At 34.3% G+C, this 20,431-nt stretch overlaps 1 protein-coding gene across 2 annotated transcripts in view; it reads left to right on the top strand.

Moving 5' to 3' along the window:
* Positions 1 to 652: 652 nt before the first annotated feature.
* EMCN (endomucin) overlaps positions 653 to 20,431 on the top strand; it is a 129,220-nt gene continuing 109,441 nt past the window's right edge. For both annotated transcript variants that reach the window (XM_011943202.1, XM_011943201.1), the window contains exon 1: positions 653 to 898. In XM_011943202.1, the coding sequence (XP_011798592.1) occupies positions 832 to 898 (67 nt within the window). In that variant the 5' untranslated portion in view covers positions 653 to 831. The remainder of the gene's footprint in view (positions 899 to 20,431) is intronic.

The following is a 20,431-nucleotide window of genomic DNA, read 5'->3' as shown; positions in this document are numbered from 1 at the left end:
GTCAACCTCTCCCAGCTTTACTGATGTGTGATGACATTTCACCCACTGCCATTCCAACGCTGTCCCCTAAAGAAAAGCGTTCATGAGGTGTTATAAGTAATCGTTCCTTATTTATCATCAAAGTCCTTTAGTAAAAACCAGGAGTGATCAATAGACATTCACATGTCTTTGCTTAATTCTATTTAAAAATCCTGAAAAACTTCTCTGTACACTCTTTAAAAGTCTTCTTGCTTACTCAAGAGGAGAGCATAATCTATTTAATACCATTTTTCACTTATATCGAAAAGGTGGCCTTCACTAATCTGGCTTTCAAGTTGGAAAGAGAAAAGTTAAGTTGATTCCTGATGGATTTTGCTCTAAAATTTAACCCTCGGGCAATGAAAGCCTCTTTATCCCAACTTGAGTAGCTGCTAAATGAGGCCCCTTTATAACCACTTCAGAATGCACTTTCAAAACAAAAGTTAGAAGGCGCTATGATCCATTCTCAAGAAGGATCTGTTTCTGTTCAAAACCAGTCCCGACCTTTCTGTTGAAGAAGAACAAAATAACGTAGTAACAAAAACACAAGTGGCTGCCAAAGGAAGAGAGAGAAAAAAAAAGAGTTCCTGTAAGGGACTGAAACAATAAATCTCCTCTCCGCTGAACTCCCAAAGGGAGTGTGTGTATTTCCTCCAGTTCTTTATCAGAGCCCCCAAAATAAGTAGGAATGGGCAGTGGCTATTCACATTCAGTACACCTTTTCCATTTGCTAATAAGGCCCTGCCAGGCTAGGAGGGAATTGTCCCTGCCTGCCTCTGGAAAGAGAAGCCATTGACACCATCTACGGGCACCATGGAACTGCTTCAAGTGACCATTCTTTTTCTTCTGCCCAGTATTTGCAGCAGTGAAAACAGAACAGGTATTTTTGTCTCTTATTCCTCTGGTGGTACGGATTGGAAATCACTTAGTAGGTGACTCAGCCTCAGTTTACTTTCAGGGATCTTCCCCTGACACTTAGATGCAGAAATTCCTTTGATGAGTTGAGTGTTTGGATGTCAACTTGGAGTGCATGGAGAAGGCTTGAGAGAGACGGTATTTATTTCTACTGAAGGGAAATATTTGCGGGTACAGCAGCCTGAAAGCATGTTTGATGAAATCACAAGGTACTGGAAATATACAATGGCCTCTTTAGAGTATAAAAATCTAGGAATAGAATGCTGGTTAAAAATGCACTCTCTCTCAAAAATGTATTCTTTTCAGACATAGCTCAGAAATAATAAGATTGGCATGTGTGGGTGAAAGGCTGTAATCGGAGATACTGTATTGCAGATGTTAGCCTGTATTTTTCCCAACTATTTTTTCAGCTCTGATAGATTGAAAAGTTGGATAAAGCTGCCTAGGGAAGTGAATCTTAATATTTTGGGGTAGGGTGAAGAGAGAGAGATTCATTTGATTACGGTCTATAGACTTTTGCTGAAGAAATATGCACATATCTAAACATATACATACATTTTGCATAACATTTCAGGAATTTATAAACATAAAAATCCTACCTATTGACGTCTGGTTAAGAAACTCAGATAAAAAATAGGTATGCATCTTCATAAGCCTTGAGTATATTAATGGACAATATCGAGAATGATTTACATTTGACTTTTAACCCTTCCTGAGTGATTGAAAATAAAGTTAAATTTAATCAATATTTATTAGGTTCCTACCCTGTACTGGAAGGAATATAAAAACAAGTAAGATGTCCTTGCCCACAGTGGTAAATGTACTATTGGGAGAAATAAGCATGTGATTTTAATACAAAATAGATTTAATAAATATGAAAATCAAAGTACAAACTACCGTAAAAGAACACAATTGGGAAAGACTGATTCAGACTCTGAGGGATCTTGGGGGAAAAAAAAGCAAAAACATTCATTTCTAATTTTATTTTGCTCATTCTCAATTTAAAAGAATACTGGCTACAAAATTCTAATTTACAGTGATAATGTCGGAAGAAAATAAGTACATCCCTCCCTGCACAATTTTCATTTTATCAGTCATTTCTATGTAAATATCTATGTAAATTTAGTACAAATTCAAAAACACTTCAAATTCACATACATTTGCTCACCATGCATGTTGGAGTTTCTGGGGTTAAGTTGCAGCAGGTATCAAGGCCAGAAAATTTAACTTAGAAGAGTTACTAGAATTGGATTTTTTAAAATAAAGAATATTTAGGTGGTGCCACAGAAATCATTGCACTAGCTTATAAGTAACTTCAGTCTGCTTGGGGAAGATTGATAGGAATCTCAATGCCATGGAAATTATTGCTCACAATTAGATGTGTCAGATTAGTATAAAGTCTGAAAGTCTGGCTTAGGCTGCTTGCTGCTCCAGGTCTGCAAGCATCGACGAGTACAGTACTTTGCCGGCATTGTTAAACTCTGAATAGATCATTCATCCTTCCGAAAGTATAGTGGAATAGCATCAATAGAAGTAGCCTGCAATACCTGACCTTGAGAAAGACATGAAGGTGAAGGACAACCCAGAGATGTCCTGGCAGATTTTTCCGTTATGGTCATTTCGGGAAAATACGAACCTCCTATTGCTCACTGGTAATGAGCCTAACCTGTTAACAGTGTCTTCTTTCTAATGAACTGTTAACCCCTTTAGGATAATTTCCCATTTGAGCAGAGACAATAGTTACATAATAACTATCTCCTTCAAGTCAGCTAACAAGTCTACTTGTTAACCGAAGGCTAGTATTTGTAAACAAACAAACAAACCAAACCAAACCTACTCCATTTGTCTTAGAAGAGGAGGCTATAGCTCAAGAGTATAAATTGGCCATCTGAATGGAGCATGAAAGGACTGGAGGATAATTTCCCATCTACATGTATGATTTTCTTGTACCTGGTTCTGTGTTTTTTTTGTTTTGTTTTGTTTTTTTGCAGATTGGGTACAGGAAATAAAGCATTTCCTAAGCTGATTGAGTACATTTTTTTCCTTAACTCCCGGTTCCAGATACACATTGATTTCAGAGTTTTATATGTTCCTCAAACTTAGGAATGATTAACATATTTCATCAGCAAAGTCAATTCTTGGGGGCGAGGAGGGAGGCATTTCATCTGCTTTAAATTCACAAGCTGTCAAGCAGATCCATGCTTTTTTGCATAGTAATTTATTCCTACATAACGATCTTTTAGATAAATTAACTACTTTTCTTCTGATGTTTTTGTTAGATTTAACTAAATACAATATAGTTTTTTTGTGCTGTTTGTGAAAATCAAGGGAATCTTTCTACATCACAGTCAGTGAGTGACTTTTTATTACTTGGTTGGTGGTATAATATTTTTCAGTCTCCAATTTGGAAAGCTGTTCTATTGAAATATGTGTGGGAGTTTTCTGAAAGGGAACTGCCATTCTTTCTTAAGGTTTTCTAAATTGTATTTAAAACTGAACAGACTCCTACAGTGGCTTTTAAATCTAGATGTATGGATGAGCTTTTGACTGTCAGGACTGAGAGAAGTTAATGAAGAGAGATTCCTCCAAGAAGAAGAAAACAATATGCATTTACTCATCAAGTGCCACTTGCTTTTTGAAATTTACCTTAACTTGGGAAATATTAAAATGTTGCAGGCATTCTCAGACAGGGACAAACACCATTTTCTTTACTGGTATATGAAGAAGGTTTTAATTGCTTGGAGAAATTCATTTGTTAGTGATTGAACATTCAATTTCATGAAAAAGAAAGATTAAACACACTATCGGCAGACTCCATGCTAAATATTGTAGGTTTATAGAACTTAATAAAACTTAGCCCTCACCGTAGAAGTAGGGGAGAGAGGAAGATGAGGGAAGTTATTATAAGTTTGATTATATTGTAGGCTTTAAGAGGTAAATAAAGAATGACAGAAAATTTACAACTAGCCTGATTTTGGATATAAGGACATCCAAAAAGACCACATATAAAAGTGGAAATTCTTATAAGCTTTGAAGCTTGAAAATCAAGAGATTCTAGAGGAATGGAATTTATTGAGTAGATACATTGAAACATTGGTATGTTCTAGTCTAGAAATGTAAAGAGGTCACAATTTGGGAATAGTTAAGTACTGAGAAATAAGGTTGGAAATATAGCCTCAGGAGATATTGAATACCAGGATGAGAAATATTGACTCATATAGTTAATTAGTTTGAGTCTGTAAATGTGTTTGAGTATGGGAATTATATGATCGTGGCTATAAAATGGGAAGATTAATCTGTCAGCAGAATACAGATTAGACTACTGGAGTCAAGAGAAATAAAAGATAGGGAAACTAGTTCAAATGTCATTGCTAGTCTGAAAGTGTGTCAATAAAATAAAAAGAAGGGTGTAGGAAGAGCTTTAAGGAAGTAGAAAGTGTGTGATTTGACATATCATTGACTGGCAATGAAGGATAATGCGACTGAAATGCAGAGACAGAGTTTTTTTAATACCAGAAATAGGAAAATGGCTTGGGAGCAGAGATTAGGAAAGCTATGAGGATACGGTTTAGTGAGAAAAATGATGTTTGGTTTTGGACATGGTGATTTTGAAATCTGATATTTATGTAGAGATGTTCAATGGTAAATTAAAAGTGTCTGATGCATAGTTGGAACGCCCCTGGAGCCAGAGGTGATGTTGAGAGGTGAATGTTCTTTAGTCCTGAATACAAATATTTCTTAATCTTGCCCATTGTAACATTAATAACAGAGAGAAGCAATATGTCTTTCTTCGGATACCCGTATATCTAACTCTCCTAAGGCACTTATTTCCAATTCTGTCATAGTTATTTGTACGGATGTCTTATTTATCTGCTAGACTAAAAGCACCTTGAAAGTAAGGGCTATATTTGTTACAGATTGCTCAGCAACAGTTCTGAACACATAATAAGGACACAGTTATCTGAATGAATGGATAATTGAATGAGATAGTTGCCTTTTTATTATTTTCATATTTTAATTTCTTCCTATGATAACCGCCTAACAGTTTACTACCTTGTCCTTATGAAAAAGTTATGGATGAGTATAAATCAGAGAACATAATATAGAAAAAAGTCAATTATTTTGATTTCAGTTATGAAAGTGAGCACCAAATATAAGGGAAAAGGATTCTTATCAAAGCTTAGCCAGCTCTCAAACTATAACCACTGTGGGGAGGAATCTAAACAGAACCAGCTCTACTTCCTTTAGGGTATCAAATATTCAATGTAATACATTCCTATAGTTAAAAGTATTCAAGGAGATACCTTATTCTCAATCAACTTCTCAAAAATACAAAATGGCTTTTTTAGAAGTGAAGTTTACAAAAATAGAAGTTGGAAGAAAGTTAAAAAAAAATACCATACATCTTTATTTGTCATTATAGGTAAGGTGAGTTGCTTCAGAGTAGATAATTTTGCTAAGTACTTCCATTGAGCTTAATCCACACCAGTATCTCTTACCTGAAATGGGTAGTCTATTGTAGGAAGACTGAACCAATATAAAACAAATCCAAATGGAAAAGTTTTTAGTCTGCAAACCATTTCTTTACATTCTTTCTTCACTGCTGATTTTTAATAATCCCCATCTAAAAGTAGAAGTGATCATTCTAGAACTCCTACTTTCAAAAGATGTGTAACAGTTGTCAGAAACAAATTCTCTGGCAATTTTATCTTGAAGATTGTAGTTACCCAGAAAACTAAGAAAAAATGAATATTTAAGGGTTTCACAAAGCTTTGAATTTACTAGACAACTGCCCATCCTTTCCTTTTCATTGAAGTTACATTCCAAGCTGTAGTTAAATATTTTAACTTGTGAATAATTATCTAATTCAAGTTACTCACATTCTTTTTTTCTTAGTAATCACCTTCCAACTTCCTCTTTGTCTTTAAGAACAATATGAGATGCACGTTTCTAAACACTGAATGTCAGAGTTGGAATTTTTTTTTTTTTTGAGATGGAGTTTTGCTCTTGTTGCCCATGCTGGAGTGCAATGGCGTGATATTGGCTCACTGCAACTTCCACCTCCTGGGTTCAAGAGATTTTCCTGCCTCAGTGTCCCAAGGGGATTACAGGCACCCATCACTATGCCCAGCTAAATTTTTTTATTTTTAGTAGAGACAGTGTTTCACCATGCTGGCCAGGCTGGTTGTGAACTCCTGACCCAATGCTGGTCTCCCAAAGTGCTGGGATTACAGGGGCATGAGCCATCATGCCCAGTTCAGAGTAGGAATTTAAGTAACTTTCAATTCCTGTGTACTGAATCCTTTCCAGCTACTGAATTCCTATCCATTATAGGTCTGTTAGGTTAGGCTAATAGTACCTTTTGGCTGATTGAAGAAGCTCTCTCAGTTAGCAAACAAGATCCTTTTTGTACTGCTGTACACAATGGGAAACAATGGTGTCAATTATATCTAGAAAGGGCAGTATATGGTTCCCAAATTTGGGGCAACCATAAGAAAAATAGATTTTTAAAACTTGAATAGAGGTTTCATATCCTGTAGAATGATATATATGGAGATAATCATACTTAGTCCCAAAGTAGAAGAAGTCACCCTATGAGCATTAGATTCCTGTTGTGTCTTTCCCTGCATCTTCTCTGGCCATGTTTACTCCAGCCATTGCTATGGCAACCAGCTACGCACAGGGGTAACCTGACAGGTGCTTGCCTTACTTTAATGCAAGTATCCCGCTTTCTTTCTGGTGCTATTCTGATACAAAGGTGTGTTTCAGAATCTCGCATTATCAGATGCCTGAACTAGAAGTGCAGGAGCATTAGCATTCTTTGAGACAGCTCCTGACAAAAGAAGGAATGGAGCCACTGAATACATAAATACTTTTCTCTTATATTCCTGCTTCAGTTTCATTGTTTTAGTCCTTTATTCCTCTTCCTGAGATAAATTTTTGTTTTATAAACTGTCTGAACAGAAGCCCTTGTTTCAGCTCTGCTATTTAGGAAAATCCAGGATTTATTATATTTCTTGATGAGAACATTTTAGTTTAGATGGTAGTGTATATCTAACTAAAGATTGGTTTCAGTTTCTCTGACAGTCTAATTAATATGTACTACCCTTCTTCCTTTTCATTTCAAAAAAATGAAATATCTTTGATCAATCTTTTGTTAAATAAGCTTAACAATATTCTAAACAGATTCCGTTCTAAGGCCAATTATTTGCCTGTTTTCAGTAATGAATTATACTGTGAGGTTAGTAGTAAAAAATGTTGATGTCATTGATTTTATTCTTTCTGTGCTTTTCATCTGAAATGTGAACTGTTTTCTTAAATCCGTTGAATCAGTCATACTCTAGCTGAGACTCGTATTAGTTGTGTCAAAGACCAGAGAATGGAGATCACAGTTGGGAATGGTCCAAGTTAACCCAAAGAAGTATTGTCACAACATCTACTAGCATCCATCATTTATTGTGCCAGGCACTTTACACACATTACTTTCATCACAAATTTCAAGGCCAGTTTTATCCCATCTTACTGATTAAGAAACAGATGCTCGGAAATAGTATAAAGTTACACAAGGGTGGTGTGGCTTAAAATCAAAGCAAGACCTGTTGCTCTTCAGCTACCTTCTGATGTAGTGACCCTTCAGTAAGTTGAGTTTTCTGAAAACGAATAAGGATAAAGACTTGCCACTCGAGTAATTTAGAAGTCACTATTGTGCCTCACAGCAACTTCGGACTTCTAAACTGACAACTAAGACTATAATGCCATAAATGAATTTTTACTTAGCAATAATGTTTTCTTAATATCCTGGATTAAATTAATTCTTAGGCAATGGGTTGGAAGGAATTGTAGGCATTTGCCTACCAGTCATTATTATGTTGGTTGAAAAAAACATGTACTTGGCTATAAATGTCAGTGAAGCTAATATAGGACTTGAAGAAGAAGGAAAGAAACAAAGAGGAAATAGCTATCAGTGAATTAATCACTTGGTGTCACATTTATAATTCTTCTGGAGACAGATTGTCTGAGTTCAAGTTCCAGCTCTGCCACTTGCTAACTGTATAAACTTGGACAAGTTACTCAACTTTTGGCTTCCTCAGCTGTAAAATGGAGATGATTGCCTTATGTGGTTCTTGCAATATCTCTACAAGGAAATACCTCATAGGGATATTGGAAGAATCACACAAGGTAATATGCAGAAAGCACCCAAAATAGTGTCTGATATGAGACAAATGTTATATAAAGTTTTGTTGAGTTTTGGAACTCATATCCTGCACTGTAGATAAAATATTTTATTTCTAAGTTGATTCCAATCCAGAAGCAGAAACCATAATGTTAACATTATAACAATTATAATGTTAATTCTCACAAAGTGAAAAATGAGCATCTGAAAATTTTTCACAATAGAACTGATGTAAGATACTAGTAAGATGACTGCCAAGTAATGTTTTAATCACAATATATGCAGGCACAATTTTATACATTACATGCAAACAGGTGTATTTTCTCAAATACCTTTCAGATTTATGTTATTTAACTTCATCTGTAAACTAATCACTCAAATTAATAAGCAAAATTGTGTTTGTATTTAATGAAAATTCTAACGTTTTAGTCTGAAAATCGTCAACATCCTCAAATATTGTTACTACTCTCATAAAGTATTGAATGTAGATTAATCTGAGAGCTTAAATAAATTAGTGGAAGGAAACACGGTCTTAATGTGAAAACTTGAGTCTAGCTTCTAAGTATGCTCAAATTGACCCAGACATTAAATCTTTCTTAATCTCAGTTTCTGCATGTAAAAAATGGGAAGAAAGATACATGTTGACATGGTATTGGTGTTACATGACAATGGCAATACCCATTTTAGATACTGTACATGTCATAAATTACTAAAACATTAGCCATTATTGTATAAGTTAACATTAACTCACAGAATCAAGAGAGAAATAGGAAATCATTCCATAAATTTCAGAACTTTCCCTTACTAGTTGGGCCTTTAACTACCATTGTATCATTTCTATTTTAGCCATAATACCTTTACATAATTTTTATGGCTGTTCACATCCAAATGGCCATGTGTTGAAATAATGCTTCAGTTATAAAAATCACACACACAAAACATGGAAAGCCATTTGTGTCACACATTGAATTTATTTTTAACTGAAGTGGGAAAAGAAATACTTTTTTGTAGTACGAACTGCGAAATCGCCCTCCTAGGGTGTTCTGCAAGTGTGAGAACATAAACGTTGAGTTCTTGGGCACTCTCCCCGGGATACAAAGGCCACTCCTATATTAATCAGCTCAAAGCCATTGTGACAACTCTAAACAACCATGAGACTTCCCCAATTATCTCTCTCTGCAAACCCAATTTTTGGAAGTGGGACTCACCTTTTTTTTAAATGCATGGAGTGAACTAACTTAAAGATTCATTAAGTAATTGCATTATTGGGATTAGAATAATTAAATCATGTGATCAATGAACTTTTTATATTTTTTCTTTCCTTTTCATTTTTTGACAGCCTCATTTGTTGGGTACAGGTTTTTTATCAACTAAAGTTTAAAATTCTAAAGGTTTACAAAGGAGAAGAAAAAAATCATTTAAACATCTATTATTAGGTTTTGTTACAACTTAACTGTATATAGGAAGCAAGGACAATTTCTAAGTGATTATTTTTGTGTGTGTTTCCCAAGACCTATTTTTGGGCACATAGGTGATATTTAGTAGCTAGCTCTTGCTTTAATTTGGAGAATTCTATTTCTTCAAAAGTCAGCAGAGTTGAAAATACCCAAGGCATTCCTAGATTTATTTTCACTTACTTGAGGGCAATATTTATTTTTATCCCTGGCCTCTGTAGAGGGGACGCAGTAAGTGGATTTTGGAATACTCTTTTGGTTGGCTAAACTTATTTGATTTGCTTTATGAAGTTGACGTACCATCTTACTGTTGTATAAATAGCAGAAAATACTTAACTTTGAATTCTAGTGACTGTTCAAATCATACCAGAGTGTCGTGAATATCTGAATACAAGTGCCAAGTCATTCCTGTTTCTTGCTCACATACACAAAAATTAGTGGTCTGTAATTCATCAGGTAATTCTGAACCATTCAGATCAGATTAGTCCCCACCTCCACTAGGACAGACTGTAAAATTATGAAAATTCAATTGTAAAGGCACTTTGATTACGTAGTTTGCCTTTCCAACTTTGAAGTATTAATTCAGTATGTTGAGTAATTAACTTTATCCTAATCTTGTGCAGAAGCAAAAGCACCAGATAATTCAGTTGTTCCTAGATCAGTAAATAAGCCAAACGCCCTTTGTGCAATTGATATGAGATAAACCACTTTGTTCTTTGTTAAATACAGAATCCTTTCCCCATAATACATATGCTATTCATTAGAATATTACATAAAAGAAAGGGTACTTTAGAATATATTTGGCAATATACCAACTTTCTTATATTTTCTCCCATTGAGCCCTGACTGGTGTGACAAGCCAGCATACTGTAGTGGTGAAGAGTATACTGAACCTTTGAGCCAAGAGCCCTTGGGTTAGCTACCAGGGGCCACATGCTTGCTGTGTGACTGAGGCAGGCAAAATTTTTAACCTCTCAAGGCTTTAATTTTCGTGTCTATAAAATGAGTGTTACCACACTCATTTATGTGATATGAAAGGTTTCTTCCAGATCTACAGTTCTATAATCTTTGTGTTAACAAACAATTCTTATACATTTTCCCTGAAGTTATCTTGCTTCATTTTCATCCTGTTACCACTAGATATGCTCCTTCTGGAGCAAAATGTTTTATTCTATTCCCTAATGTTTATTTCCTTTAGAGATTTTTCAGTTAGGGATGTTAGAAAGCATCTGCTTTGCATGTAAAAGGCCAATTCTGTGTCACGAGAGACATTTCTCATAGTACACATCAACAAAAAACATGTTTTTCATTTTCCCATGTGGTCTCATTTTTATGTAAATGGGAGATATTTGTTAGGAGTGGGGCTAGAAAAAAATACTTGGAGAGAGGGTGGGGAGAGAAACCAACATCCAGAAAAAAAGATTGAGAATAAAAATGAGGTTTAAAGAGATTGAGGAAATGACAGAGGCAGGGAGAAAGAGAGAAACTGTCTAAGAGAGCTGGGAAGCTGGGAAGAAGAGATGGGGAAACTCACTAATTGCTCTAAGGATTTGAGAAGAGTATTCCGCACAGGCCCTCTAGCCACTTTTACAAGGCCAGTACCCAGTGGAGTTCTTCCTTCTTGCCATTAAAGCTCTTGCCAATCCTTATTCCCTCCATCCACTCGATGTGAAGTGTGCTCTTTTCACTGTCCCATATCAACAAGGTAAGCAGAGATGTTTACCTTTCAAGGAAAATGTTAGAGTCTAGGGCTTTCAGGGAAAATGTTGGTATAAATTTAATCTAAATTATTATTATTATTTTTTGCTTGTACTAGTTTAGGACAAATTTGGCCAAGGACAGATTTGGTTAAGACAAATATTAATTGAAGTGCTGAAATCTCACTAGGCATACAGGCTTAAATTCCAGCTTTGTTTGACAATCTCCTCGAAAAGAGGCGCCCTTCATTCCCTAATCATTATAAAATCATATCAATTGCTTTCACTTCTACTATTAATCTCCCTCATGTTTTCATTAACATTGAACGATCCTGGCCTCTATCCTATAGGGTACTCAAGAAATCTAGCCACCTTTAATAATAGTTTTATTAGAGAAACAATTATGGTATTCCCTTCAAAGTTTCAAGTGGGATCAAAATGCATTAGATAATCCAAACACAAATATTTCTGGTTCCCAGAGAACTGTTAACTGTAAGAAGAGTTTAATAATATATAGAGGATTAAATTACTAGCATTTGTGAGCATGAAAAAAATGCAGAAGCTATATTATGAATCTAGGCTAGAAGGGTAGTCAAACTTCTAGTATCAAAAAACAACAGACTGAAATTTGTCAACTGGTTCATCAGTCTGCCATTACTTAATGAATTAGGATAACTTACAAGAAGAATCTAGCAGTCTATCTTCCAGAATTTGCAAGCTAGCAACCCTTGACCTCTAACTTGAATGTGTATGTTGTTTGACCACAATAAGCATATAACATACCAGGTGTGTTTTATGACTGTATTAATATTGATAAATATTTTAAAATAAGGAAATTTTGCAAAACAACAATAACAGCAATAAAAGAAATAAAGTTGTATTTTCAGGGTTTTTTTTTTTTTTGACAAATCGGACTTCATATCCCTTCACGATATTCAGTTAGATCTGAGTAATAAGCAGTCCTTTAAATTGAGAAATGCCCCTTATTTCTACAAGCATATATGTATTTAAACCCTACCTTATCCTCTTTCACCTCTCTGCATGACCCATGGGCATTTGGGTTAATCTCATCACCTATTTCATAGGTGCTGTAGGGTTTTGTCTAAGTTTTAGGCATACAATCTGCAAAGCTGTCACCATGTTTGTGGTGACTCAATGGATATCGAAAAGATAGGGTTCTGGTGGCCTTTTTCTACAATTAACTAGGCTTGCCAGCTCAATCTCGGAATTTTAAAGACATATTCTAGGTGTCAAATCTTTCCATTTTTCATAAAGATGATTGCTTTTTTTTAAATGTTACTATAAATAATTAACTTAGTAGTGATTATCACTCTTGTCTCATAGTCTTAGGAAAGCAAGAAACTTAGAAAATGATTTAAAAACATAGAAACGACAAATCATAAAATGTAATTAAAATTCTATTTTATTTTTGTTTCCCACTATCTCTTTAATATTGATTTGGTGAATATAAATGTTTCATCTTTGATGAAACTATTGGAAACCTATGGCTTTTTTGCTAACCCTTAAAAAATGGACAGTTCTGTGGACAACTAAAGTTTCAGAGTGTATCAATTAGAAATTAGAATATATGATCCAAAATTATAATTAAAATTTCTCTCTTGTAAGTCATGCCAGTGTGGAGTAGAATTCTACAAAGTGGCTTTTTTAGAGGTTCTCTATTTTTCTGCTTTCCTGTTCCCTCTCAAGCTCCTTTCTGATCAACTGTACTGGGAGCAGAGTAAGGAAGGAGAGAGCATGAATGAAAGATGTTACTTGATGTGGCGCCGTAAGCTGTGCTCACATTCTGGGAGATAGTTAAAACCCAACTGCTGAATGGTATACTTTCAAGGGTTCCTCAAAAGTGCACTTTTCAGCCTCTCTCCTCTGTGGTTTCTTGGCTCATGTGGATGGATACCTATTCTGGGAGTTCACTGGTTACCCCTTCCAAAGCACTGGTTGTCCTTGTTAACCGAGAGCTTCTTCGTGTTCCCAGTTCTCCAGGTAGAGCTAAGGAATGCAATTCAGGATAATCCTAAGCCCACACTCTCATTCTCTCTCCCTTTTATTTGGCCCACAGGAAACAGTCTAGTATCTCTTTCCCTGGCAACATCCAGCAGTGCAGGCTTATTCTCAACATGGTTAACAACTCTCCTGGTCCTACACCAAGGCAGTTAGGCAGCTATCAGCTATCTTTAATTCTCTGGATTTCCCAGGCCTGAGTCAGATCCTAGGCTGTTATGCCTTCTGACTGTATGGATCACAAATTAAAGTAGGTTTGGATTGAGGGAGCAGACAAGCCCTTCTCCTTGGGGATGGAGGAGGTGGGAATGGGATTGAAAGATAATATTCTACAAAGACAACCTCTTCTCAGATAATTCTCTCTCTCTTTCTCTCTCTGCACACATACTTTGATGTATTTTATGTCATGGAGTAGGTAAAGGGTTTCCAGGGTTTATCAAACAAGTTATAGATATTTTACTTGAAAATCTGCATATGGTTATTTTTCCCATCTTTTTGTAATTTCACATATCTAGATACCTGGTTAAAAACGTTAGTATTCACATACTGTGCTTGATATCTTGCACTAACATTTCCTTTGAAAATAACTAAAGATTTGAAGTATATAAAAATAAAAGCCAAAACTAATGAAATGGAAAAGAAATACATAGTGCAAAGAATATCCATGTGTAATGATAAGGTTGGTAAGCCTCTGCTGATACTAATCAACAGGGCAGAAACAAGTGAATAGATTGAAAAAGGATATACTGCTGCAAACTCTGCCAAAATATAACTATAATAAATAGATATTTATGAAAAGGCTTATGCCAATAATTTTGAAAATTTATGTAAAGTAAATAAATTTCTAAAAACTACAGACTATCAAAACTGACTCAAGCAGAAATACAAAACTTTAGTAGGCCTTAAATTGTTAAAGAAATTGAATCAGCAATTAAAAATCTTCTCACACAAAAATTTCCAGCCCAGTTGGTGTCATAAGAAAGTTATACAAAACATTCAAATGATAAATAAATTCACTTTTACATAAGCTCTTCTAGAGAATAAAAATAGAGGTTTTATTTTCCAACTTATGTCATAAAGTTAGCTTATTGTTGAAACCAAAACCTGACAAGAATATTATAAGAGAGAAATGCTATAGACCAATCTCATTATGAAAAATGATTTTTTAAAAGCCAGAAAAACCTTTAAATGATACTTTATTGTACCAAATTGGGATTCTATTGTCAATGTGAAGTTGGTTTTACACTAGAAAATCAATTGACATAATTCATTACATAGAAAAATAAAGAGAAAATATATGATAATCTCATTGAGGCAGAAAAACTACTTCTGCACATTCAATATTTATTGCTGATAAAAATGCTTAGAAAACTAAAACAATAAGAGGATTTTCCTAATCTAACAGAGCAGCTTCAAAAACTATAGCAATCATCATGAATAATAGTAAAATATTAGCATTTTTTGAGACTAAACATAAGACAATCTTGCCCAACAATCCTACTTTTATAAAACTTTGTACAAAGTATCCTAGCTAATGATGTAAAACATGAAAAATGACTATATTAAGAATTGGAAAGAAAAAAATCAAAATTGATATTATTTGTAGATGATATATGACCTTGATATAGGAGTTAAAAAGAAATTATTTAGGCAGTTAGTAAGCATAAAAGATTTCTTGGTGGAATTTCTTTTTAATAAAAAGCAGCCCCCAAATCATTTTTCTCTAGGGCAGCCTGAAAAATCAAGCCGCAAGCATAGATACGTAAGCTTGCATAGGTAAATGCCTGCAACTGTACCAATGGAAAAGGGATACCTGGAAGCCAGGTATATTCAACATGGAGGTTTTCTCTTCCCTTTTCTTTGTTGCCAAATATGCAGGTAACATGAGGCCAGCCAGGTAAAGATCCCATTTGCATAATAAGAAATTAGGATGGGACAGTCAGCCTCTTTGTGAGCTACATAAACGTCACATCTGGTCCAACAAATCCACTATGTTCTATGTAAATCAGACACCAGTTCCTCAAGCCCCTCTATAAAGCCAACTGCATCCTGCCCTTCCTCTACATGGGGGAGCTTTTCTCTTCTTTCTTTTGCTTATTAAATTTTCTACTTTTAACCCCACTCCTTGTGTGTCTTCATCTTCAATTTCCTTAGCACTAAACAGTGAACCTCAGGCATTTCCCCAAACAAATGACACCACATCAACATGATTGTTAAAGTACTGTATTTATGAGAATTTACCAAAACACACACACACACACACACACACGCGCGCGCCAGAATTAAAGAGTTTATCAAGGTCTCTGGATATAAAGTTTATGAAATCAGTTGTATTCCTATTGATGCAACAAATAATTAAAAAAGAAAATGTAGCAACATGCCATTTACAGAAACATAAAAAAGCACCTTTAAATAACTATAATAAAAGATGTGCATTATTTGTGTGAGAATAATTATAAAACTTTATTGAAAAGTTAAAGAAAATTTGAAATATGGAAAAATATACCATGTTAATTGGGGGATCCAATATGTGGAATATAAGAAGCTTTTTATAATTTTGTATAAAAATGCACAAAACCAAGAAAACCTCAGTAATTTTTAATGAAGAAAAACAGGAAAGGATAACATACTCTACCATTTATAAAGTCCCATAACAAAGATATAGTAATTAAAGCAGTCAAATTGGTGCAAGGTAGACAAATCAAGTGGTAATCACACTGATGCCACATAAATAAATAGAAAAGAACAGAGAGCTCTGAAACTGACTTACAGATATATAGATCTCTGATATAAAACAAAGATGGTACAACAGAGCAGTGAGTAAGGATTGATCTTTTCAATAAATTCTGCTGGTACCATTGGGTTGCCAGTTGAAAAAACATAAATTAGACTCCTACATAGCACTATATATGAAAGCTAATTCCAGATGAACCATTGATTTAAATATAGAATGGAAATCTTTAGAACTTTCAGAAAATATAGGAGAATAGCCTTATAACCTTATTTCAGGAAAATACACAAAAAGGAACTAACCATAAAAGAAAAGACACACATTTCATTGCATTGGAATTAAGTATTCTATTTATCAGAAGACGCAGGGGCAAAATTGAAAATACAGTCACAAAATTGGAGAAAATATTTGTCATGTATATATAACCGCCCAAAAAAAGACTCATCTTAATATAGAAAAAAAAACTACAAATCAGTAAGAAAAATAAACATAACCCAATCAAAAGATTTGGCAGACTTAAGTACTTTCCTTTAATGCAAAAATAGAAATAGAAATATGTTTATAGCAGAATTTTTGAGAATAGCCCCAAATTAGTGACAGCTCAAATGTCTATCAATTGCAAAATAAATATGTAAATTATGCTTTATTTGTTCAGTGAATCGTATATAGCAATGACAATGACTACAGCTATAATCAATAAAATGAAAAAGATAAAATATGCTGAGCAAAACACAATGCCTCAATATGTTGCCATTTACATAAAGTTAAAACACTGAAATCTAAACTATATTATATTCCAATGTACACAGAGAGTAGTTCTATAAAGAAAGGCTAAGAATGATTACCGTAAATCAGATTAGTAGTTACCTCTAGAGTAGTGAAAGAGGGATATAATTGATACATTTACATTCCCAAGGAGATTTTACACTACTGGTAATATTCTATTTTTTAATTTGGGTAATGATTACACCAGGTTTTGCCTAACATTTATTCATTATGTTTACATTTATATTTTGTCATGTTTTGGCCTATTAGCTTTTACAGTTGTCACAAATGTTAGGCAGAAATAAATAAAACTCAGATTTTGAGTTTAAGAACTTTAAATTGAAGCAGGGAATCTATTAAAAGTCTTAGTGGGGAGAGATGATAAGATCCTTCAGGGTCTTAAGAATGATTAGTACTTAACTGAGACTGAAGATATTTAATTCAAAAATTTTAAGAAATATCAGGAAAACTTTGGAGAGAAATGTCAGCGGCCTCTGATGTGTTTTGTGACAATAACAAACTCTTTTTTACAAAAAAAATTCCCATTATCATTATTCTTTGTACACTATTTGAGGATTTTCCATTTCCCCACATCTCTAGAACAAATCCCCTATGGACAAAGAAGATATACTGTATACTTTTAAGCTTTAATTTAGCTATTATCAATTTACTCTCCATGATACTCTGCTATTCTGAATTTTAGTTTCTCATTAAACCTTACCTATTTAGGGTTAAATGACTCACATGTAAGCCTTGCTTAGGCTTGTCATTTTGTAGGGAGATAGCTTTCTGTAAGATGTGACTGCCTCAAATTATGTTAGCAGTTAAAGGCATTCACCATCTTTAGTTTGTTATACACTAATTGATATATCTGTCGTCCCACTAGATTGAAAACTAACCCCAAGGATTTGTGGCCAACTGCACACTTCAAAATCCTTGTTCTGCATGGGGTCCTTGTCGCAAGGCTAGGATAAAAGGTTCGTCATGAGGCTGTCTTCTGAAGCCCAAACTGAAGCTTGCTTACAATGTTTCTTGGTGCTTAAGGCAGACTATCATTAGTTGGAGAAATGTTTAAATTCTTCTGAGGACTTTAATTCACCTAAATTTGATTTTCCTCAAATCCCATCTAATTCAGGGCAGAAAAGGTACTTTAAAAAAATGTAAACATCTTAAAAACTAATCAAACAATTATTAAAAGACTTATGAGCAAAGCCATGCAGTTTGTTCTTTGATTAATCATTTCAATATGGCAACACATCTGACATTATAATTTAATAATAATAATGCCATATTTGTGTATTTGAAAGTTTACAAAATACTTTTACATATGTCAGTTCTACAAAACCCTTAAAAGCAGTCAAAGTGGTATATGTTAACTATTTTCGATTAATAATAGAGTTTTGAATACTTAAGGGAGTTTACCGAACAAAACATATAAATGGGATTAAAGCTAAAGGGTCTCTAGGGTGATGATTGCATTCACTACATTAGTAAATTGAATAACCACATTTGTAAATTAAACTTAAAATCTTACAAGATAAATAGATTTTTTTATTCTGTAACTTAAACTAAGATGGAACATTAACTTCCAAAGTCTAATTAACAACTGAAAAAAATCTTTTCTGCAAACAAAATGTACACTTAAGGATATTTTTAAAATAATGTGTTCAACATCTCTAAGAACATACCTGCAAAACATACTAAATAGTAGTATAATGAATATAAGATATATAAGTAAATTATTTGAATTGATAAGGAAAATAAATAATTAATGTTTATATCATCACCTAGCACAGCCCTAGTACACATAGGCATTCTGTAATTATCTGTGTTAAATGAATGAAAAAGATTCATTAAATGTTTAAATGTAGAGTTTAAGAATTGTTACACATAGGCCGGGCACAGTGGTTCATGCCTGTAATCCCAGCGCTTTGGGGGGCCAAGGTTGGTGGATCACCTAAAGTCAGGAGTTCAAAACCAGCCTGGCCAGCTGGGCATGGTGGTGGATCCCTGTAATCCCAGCTACTCAGGAGGCTGAGGCAGGAGAATCACTTGAACCTGAGAGGTGGAGGTTGCAGTGAGCTGAGATTGTGCCACTGCACTCCTGGGCGACAGAGCAAGAGTCTGTCTTAAAAAAAAAAAAAGTGATACACTGTAATTATGGAAAGTATCATGTTATTTTCATGACAGATATTTTACTAATTGATTTAGTTTATAATTATAATTTACATTCCTTGATAAGTCTCCATGAGAGTTACATTGTTCATAAACTAGATTTGCCTATTTATTTTGTCTTAATATTAGGAAAATAAATACTTTTTTTCATCGAGTGAAACAGAAATTTTAGGCTGAAATTCTTTTTACTTTCATTTACAGATCAGAAAATTAAGATAGAGAGACAAATGATATAGATATGTAAATTTGGTTGGAATTAAATTTCTTTTCAGACATTGTTTCTTCAGATTAAACAGTAAATCATTCCAACTCCTTTCCTTCTCCTCCTGGAATCCAATTTACATCTTTACTCACGTTAGTTTCTCTTCTTTGACAACTTTGCTATTGTTCAAAATTCACAAATAAAAACTGGATTCATCCTGTAATAAGAATCCAACCACTATTTTAAAAAAACAGCAATAGTTATCTCTTAATACTTACATATCATAATCTCTTCACTCTAGTACCATTTGAAAATAAGATTTTAAAATAAAATATCGCATTAATAACTCATTCCCTACTTAGGGTTCCTTTGGTTTCACATCCTTCCCTGATGCATTTACTCCTATACTATTTTGCTAAATTTTTATGTATCTTTTTTCCACTTTTGTTTTTTACTTTATATTTTTTCTTCTGAACTTTATAAATGAGCAATAATTTCTCGAATTATTTTTATGTTGTTATTTTCCCTAGTATTATCCAAGACCTTAAAAATGAAGTTCAACTTGCTGTTCTTTAAAAACTTGATTTGGGCCCGGCACGGTGGCTCACGTCTGTAATCCCAGAACGTTGGGAGGCAGAGGCAGGCGCATCACGAGGTCGGGAGAGCGAGACCATCCTGGCTAACACGATGAAACCCTGTCTCTACTAAAAATAGAAAAAAAATAGCTGGGCGTGGTGGTGGGCGTCTGTAGTCCCAGCTACTCGGGAGGCTGAGGCAGGAGAATGGCATGAACCCAGGAGACGGAGCTTGCAGTGAGCCGAGATCCTGCCACTGCACTCCAGCCTGGGCGACAGAGCAAGACTCTGTCTCAAAAACAAAACAAACAAACAAAACTTGATTTGAATTACTTTTCAAACTGTAAAGTTCATATTCCTTTGCCGTGCTGTGCTAAATCTTCTTTAGATTGACTTTGCTACTTACTGGCTTATAGGTTAATCTAGTTGTTTTTTTTTTTGTTTTTTTGGTTTTTTTTTGTCTTGTTTTATCTTGTTTTTGTAGTAACATGAGACAAAAATCAAAAGCCTTACTCAAGTCTAGATAGATTATATATAGTCTTATACTTCCTCTTCTATATATAATTTTTTCTTTTCATAGGGACTTTAGACATTAAGTGGTTTTTAATCAACTTCATGGCCCTTAGTTTCTACCTATATTATCAGTCCCTAAAACAATACTGTCCTTTGGGCTTCTCTGACTTTATTTCTTAAAGCATGCTAATAC

This window comes from Colobus angolensis, unplaced genomic scaffold, assembly GCF_000951035.1.
Source record: "Colobus angolensis palliatus isolate OR3802 unplaced genomic scaffold, Cang.pa_1.0 Scaffold217, whole genome shotgun sequence".
NCBI classification, from domain to species: Eukaryota; Metazoa; Chordata; class Mammalia; order Primates; family Cercopithecidae; genus Colobus; species Colobus angolensis.
Note: the sequence above shows the minus strand (reverse complement) of the source record. Positions and strands in the feature narration are given on the sequence as shown.